Below are 6224 nucleotides of genomic sequence, written 5' to 3'. Positions count from 1 at the left end.
TATATATATAAAAGAAATATTGGATAACGTGTGTTGAATGAATAGATGTTAATTATCTTTCAGTCCTCATCATTGTGCAGTTCCCAAATGCACATTATTAAAATGTTTTAATGATTCCAGAGATTGGTGATGTGGATATCAGCTCTTCATTTACCACAAACTTACCCACTTTAACAAAAGATGAAACAAAATAGCAAAGAGTATATTTTGACTGTATGCGGGTGACCTTGTCCTCTGGCTGCACTTCTGAACTGTCATCAAAGCTGATCCCTCTTTGTCTCAGCCTTGCACAAATCTCATACATATAACTCTATACTCTCATATCCCGAGACGTTCTTACTAAAAAGTAAACTTGTAGTAAAATAAATGGAACTTAGTCTGCAGTACTGCATTTAAAAAGTAAATTTACAGGTGAATTTGTAGTATAATAGATGTAACATAATAGGCAATACTGCACCTAAAAAGTAAACTTGTAGTAAAATAGCTATAATTGGCAATACTTTAATTGTTTTAGACAGTTTTGCTGAATATACTCTATTTTAATCAAATCGGCAATACTGTCCAAAAAGTAGTGCTGTCAAATGATTAATCACGATTAATCGCATACAAAATAAGTTTTTGTTTGCATAATACATGTGTGTTCTGTGTATATTATGTATACATAAATACACACACATACAGTATATATTTTGAAAACATTTACATGTATTTACATGTCTATATTTATATCCATATAATTTATTATAAATATATTTAATATTTAAACATTTTTCTGAAATATATACATGCATGTGTGTATTTATATATACATAATAAATAGACACAGCACTCATATATTATGTAAACAAAAACGCTTATTTTGGATGTGATTAATCGCTATTAATTGTTTGACAGCACTACTAAAAAGTGGTAAAACAGTTCTAAAAGGTAAAGTTACTTAATCAAAATTCTATCATGAAGAAAATAAGGCAACTAATGCAGTGTTGTTCATTAGAATACATAGGTAAGGATGGTGTATGTGTGTAAAGAGGATATTTGGGTTGTAAAGGGGGATTGTGGGATGAAAGCAGGGCACGCGTGCTTAAACCTCTGCGCTGTTAGAACAATCGTTCTCCTCTCCATCTCGACCCGCTTTTCAGATTAAGTTTATTGCACAAATTCCACATCAGCTTACAGCACAACGTCCGATCTAACGTCTTCAAAACACACTCCTGCTAAACCTAGTTTAAATTAGAATTCATACAGACAAATCCAAACCAACATTAGAAAAGAAAACCATTTTACTTTTATCTTTGAGGATATGATAAAAGTTAGTTTTTGTGAGATTTTACAAATGTCTGGAGACATCTTTTAGCAACTGTGTCCCTGGAGGATAGTTAGAATGTTCCTAAAGTTAGAAACACACAAAGAGGCATGGTGTGAGAGGGTTTCATTCCAGTAAATTGTCCTGTTTTGTGTGTAAATGAGTGCTCAGGCCCAGCTGACACAACACTGAACATTCTGAGATAACATAAGCCTTCTCTTCTTCCTCCATTCACTTTCACAAAGCCATCTAGCGGTGTACAAAGCTACTCACTTTTCAAGTTCCAGTTATTGAGTTCAAAAGTTTCTCCATAATCACCTAAATAACATGAATAGTCTTTTTCTTCTCAAACATTACCTCTGCATAGGACACATACAGTAAATATTTAAACATGGCTGGGAATACATTAGAAAGCACCATTTAAAACGACAGATCAGCCAAAAATTTCAACTCTGTCATCATTTACAATGTTTTTTTATTGGTCTTGTGAAGTATTCTAATTTGTTGAGATAGTGAATTGGTGGGTTTTTGTTAAATGTGAGCCAAATCATCACAATTAAAAGAACCAAAGACTTAAACTACTTCAGTCTGTGTGCATTGAATTTATTTAATACACGAGTTTCACGATTTGAGTTGAATTACTGAAATAAATGAACTTTTCCATGATATTATAATTTATTGAGATGCACCTGTATATATATATAGCGGAAGTCAACGGCAACCAAAACTGTTATCTTTTATAAACCAATAACTTTTTATTTTATTTTACAAAAGTCATACAAGTCTGAAATGACATGACTGTGAGCAAATCATGAAATAAATATACTTTTAAGTTCATTTCAATATTAACATGGCAAAACAAGGTGCCACATTAGTTTTTAAGCATAAATCTAGTTTAATGAAACATCATAATTTATGAAAATAGTTTTCATTTGTTTAGATAATACAACTTGTATTTCAAGTGTTTTCAAGGTAAAAATAAACCAACACACCAGTCTTTCATCGTGACATTTACCACAATCTTCATTGCCACGTGACTTTATTGACCTTGTATTTTGTGCATTTATACAATACCACTTTACAGTTTTTGCAGTCCAGCAAACTGGTCTTTCATTCTCTAGTTTCAGTTGTTGCTTGTTACAAAGTAACTAGATTTTAGCAACAGTGTGGCAGGTTCTAGCAATGCTTGTCAGCAGTTTCCATTAGATACTGTTTTCGGTTCTTGGCACTAAAAGTTTCTTCTTGTGCCATAAAAATACCTCAGCCATGACTTTTTTTATTTTTTTATTCTTTCACTGTGTTGATCACTTGTTGCTAAGCGTCTGCTAATTTCAGCAGCAATCGTATTTATAATCATTCTGAACACTGATCATCATGGATATACTGTACTTCTGGCAGCCAAGTCAAACGTCACAATGGTCACATTAGGGTTCAGAGGCCAAACCAGCAGCAAACTCCACCAACGTACGTGTAGGTCTTCCAGACATTCCTTTTCTCAGGTATGGAACTTCATCCTTATTGGTCATGACGCCGGCAATGTCGAGATGAGCCCAATGATCAGCGGTCACAAACTCTCTCAGGAAGGCTGCGGCAGTGCAGGCGCCACCTGAACTGTGAGGTCACAGACCAGTTCAATGTTATGGCAACCAAAATCAAGCACAGTAATTACTACGGATTACAGAAAAAATACACTGCTGTCCAAAAGTTTGGAGTTGGTAAGAATTTTAAATGTTTTGAAAGAAGTCTCTTATGCTCACAAAGACAGCATTTATTTGATCAAAAATAAGGTAAAAACAGTAATGTTGAAAAATAATTGTATTCTACTAGGGATGCACCGATGTATCAGCCGCCGATATTTATCGGCCGATTTTTTATTATTTTAAAGCCATCGGCATATCGGAAATAGCATGAAAAGGGCCAATACTGATGGTTTATTAATTAACTGCATGGAGACAACGAGTTGCATGTCTGTTGCATAATTCAACATTTATCTCTGGGAAAAATAATTAAATACTTGCCAAAACAAAATAAAATCTGTACAAAATATAGTTTGTCAGACGGCATAGTACGGCCATAAGCAAACATGACTTCGCAAACGTGTAAATTCATCATCGGGAAGTCACAATGGCAATGCACCGGCGTTAGAGTTTATCCAAGGATATGTCACGAACCGCCAAGCATTAAGCCTACATTTAAGTCAAAATGAAATGCAGGTAATATGCAGCTTTTTGTTTGAAACCAGTGTAGAACACGGATTCACACAAGGTCACATCACACACCTGCAGCATTTCTGTGAACAGACAAAACAGGGGCCTACAGTCTGTGCCGTTCAGTGTGACCAGCGCCTCACTGCTGATATAGCCTATATGTGAAGGATGATGTTTTACATCGATAATGCGAGTGAAGAACGAAGCCTATAGTTTACATAATAAATAATAGGTTAGCATCCGGATACTTTGTAAATATGGAAACATTTGGATACGTGCAGAATGAGAGAGGTAGGCTTCAGTTTCATTTTTAAATTAATTTGTTTTGGCTTGACACTTATATTTAGCCTAAATACAACTTTAGAGGATTTGCTGTGGAGACAAGGGAACTAAAATAGCCTAATTGTGTTTGTAATTTTGCTTTTATTTACCATTATTTTAGCCTACATTATTTCTGAATGTAATAATAAAATGCAACATACAGCCTACTAATTTAGGCTGTTTTTTTCCTCTCAAAACTCTTACAGGAGTAGCGTTTTTTTTTTTTATCCATGCTGAAACATTTTTAAATGTCTTGAAAAAAAATTATTTGACAGTTCTTTGACATTGCGTTGAAAGTTTCTTCTTTTGTTTAATACATTTGGTCTTTGGTAAATCTAGAAAAGATTATGCTGTATTGGCTATGACTAAGAGAGATCATTCAAGACTCTCTTCATGATTTTTTTTCTTTTTGAGTAAATTAAACGCTGTACTTAATTTTTATTATTATTATAATTGGCAAAGAAAAAGTTTTAAAAATAATATTAGTAACCTGTATGTTTTCTACTCAAACGGGTTTCACAGAGGAACGCAGGAACAGAAACGTTCAAATACCGATTCTGCTCGGAGCGAACCAATCTTTTCTTTAAAGCCCTGCTTTATGCAATTGACCAATATCGGTATCGGAATTGACCAATAGTTATTTGTTAAAATCGGTATCGGCCAAAAATAATTCTGTCGTTGCATCCCTCCCTATATTCTACTAATGTAGAATACGGCTGCCACACTTTTCAGTTTCACATGATCCTTCAGAAATCATTCTAATATGGTAAAATGGTGCTCAAGCAACATTTTTGTATTATGATCACATTTGAAAACGGTTGTGATGCTTAAATATTTTGTGATGCATTTCCATTTTAAGGAATGTTCAATGAATAGAAAATCTGAAATATAACTTTAAATCTCTCTTTTTTTAATCAATTTAGTGCATCCTTGGAATGAAGACCCTTATAAAATGGTTTGCGAACAGATTTCTCTTTCTGGTATAGACATTTTTGTTTCTACTGAAACAGGAAGTTGGGGTGAAACATACTGAAGAGTTTCAGTGCAGCCAAAATTCCATTTGGTTAGAGTATTTACTGCATTTGATATGAATTATATATATATATATATATATATATATATATATATTTTGCATTTTATATGATTAATATATATATATATATATATATATATATATATATATATATATATTTTATTTTATTTACATCAAAAACAAAGTATTCAGATTATGGGTTACATTTTGTAAAAACTGAGAATACTATCAGGATTAAATTTTGTTTCATTTAAAATTAAATAAATTAGTATTTTGACATGTTTCATAATAAATTAGTATTTTGACATAACGCTATATATTTAGCGCTGCATAGTTCCTGGTTCTGTTGACACGTTGACTCACGTGAGCCGCCTGCTGTTGCGTGCGCAAATAACACCCATCTACAATTATTAACACCCATATACACGCTACTACAGTAAATTTATTACGATGCTTCCTGGTGCGAAAAACGTTTTCATGTCTGGAAATTTCACAGATATTTTGTTTTCAAAGAGGATAAATGAAATAATATAGTTGTACAGCATAAGCTATGCATGAAGACTCTTGCTTTAACAAAGGCTACTCAACCAACTTGAACATTTGCAGGTACAAGTCCCACTAGAATGGAAATAATCATGTTAGCTAAAATTTTGTGTTTGTTAGTGATTTAAAATTCCGTGGTGTGCATGACTGCAGTTGTAAGTTTTCTAGTGGAAAATGAGCCTGAAAATGTAGAAATTAACATGAGAGTCCCCACACCCCGGATCAGTCGATGAAATACAGAAAGATAGCATTTCACATGCAGGCTTATTTTTAAATAGACTAATATGTATATGGTGTATGGTGTATATACAGTGGGTACGGAAAGTATTCAGACCCCCTTACATTTTTCACTCTTTGTTATATTGCAGCCATTTGCTAAAATCATTTAAGTTAATTTTTTTTCCTCATTAATGTACACACAGCACCCCATATTGACAGAAAAACACAGAATTGTTGACATTATCTGTAAAAATGTCAACAATTCTGTGTTTTTCTGTCAATATGGGGTGCTGTGTGTACATTAATGAGGAAAAAAAATGAACTTAAATGATTTTCGCAAATGGCTGCAATATAACAAAGAGTGAGAAATTTAAGAGGGTCTAAATACTTTCCGTACCCACTGTATGTGTGTGTATGTACAGTGCCGTGAAAAGGTTTCAACCACGGTCAGAGCCATTATCCACAAATGGAGAAAACTTGAAACAATGGTGAACCTTCCCAGAAGTGGCCGGCCTACCAAGAGTGCAACGACGACTCATCCAGGAGGTCATAAAAGAACCCAGAACAACATCTAAAGAACTGCAGGCCTCACTTGCCT

General features: G+C 33.7%; 1 protein-coding gene across 1 annotated transcript in view; it reads right to left on the bottom strand.

The window, feature by feature from the left end:
- Positions 1-2314: 2314 nt before the first annotated feature.
- Positions 2315-6224, bottom strand: part of LOC107551587 (cytosol aminopeptidase-like) — a 12312-nt gene continuing 8402 nt past the window's right edge. Inside the window, exon 13 of the mRNA XM_016233251.1 lies at positions 2315-2914. Within this exon, the coding sequence (XP_016088737.1) occupies positions 2728-2914 (187 nt within the window). The 3' untranslated portion in view covers positions 2315-2727. The remainder of the gene's footprint in view (positions 2915-6224) is intronic.

Source organism: Sinocyclocheilus grahami, unplaced genomic scaffold (assembly GCF_001515645.1).
Source record: "Sinocyclocheilus grahami isolate Dianchi unplaced genomic scaffold, SAMN03320097.WGS_v1.1 scaffold427.1, whole genome shotgun sequence".
Taxonomy (NCBI): domain Eukaryota; kingdom Metazoa; phylum Chordata; class Actinopteri; order Cypriniformes; family Cyprinidae; genus Sinocyclocheilus; species Sinocyclocheilus grahami.
The sequence above is the reverse complement of the archived record's forward strand: the minus strand, read 5'-3'. Positions and strand labels throughout refer to the sequence as shown.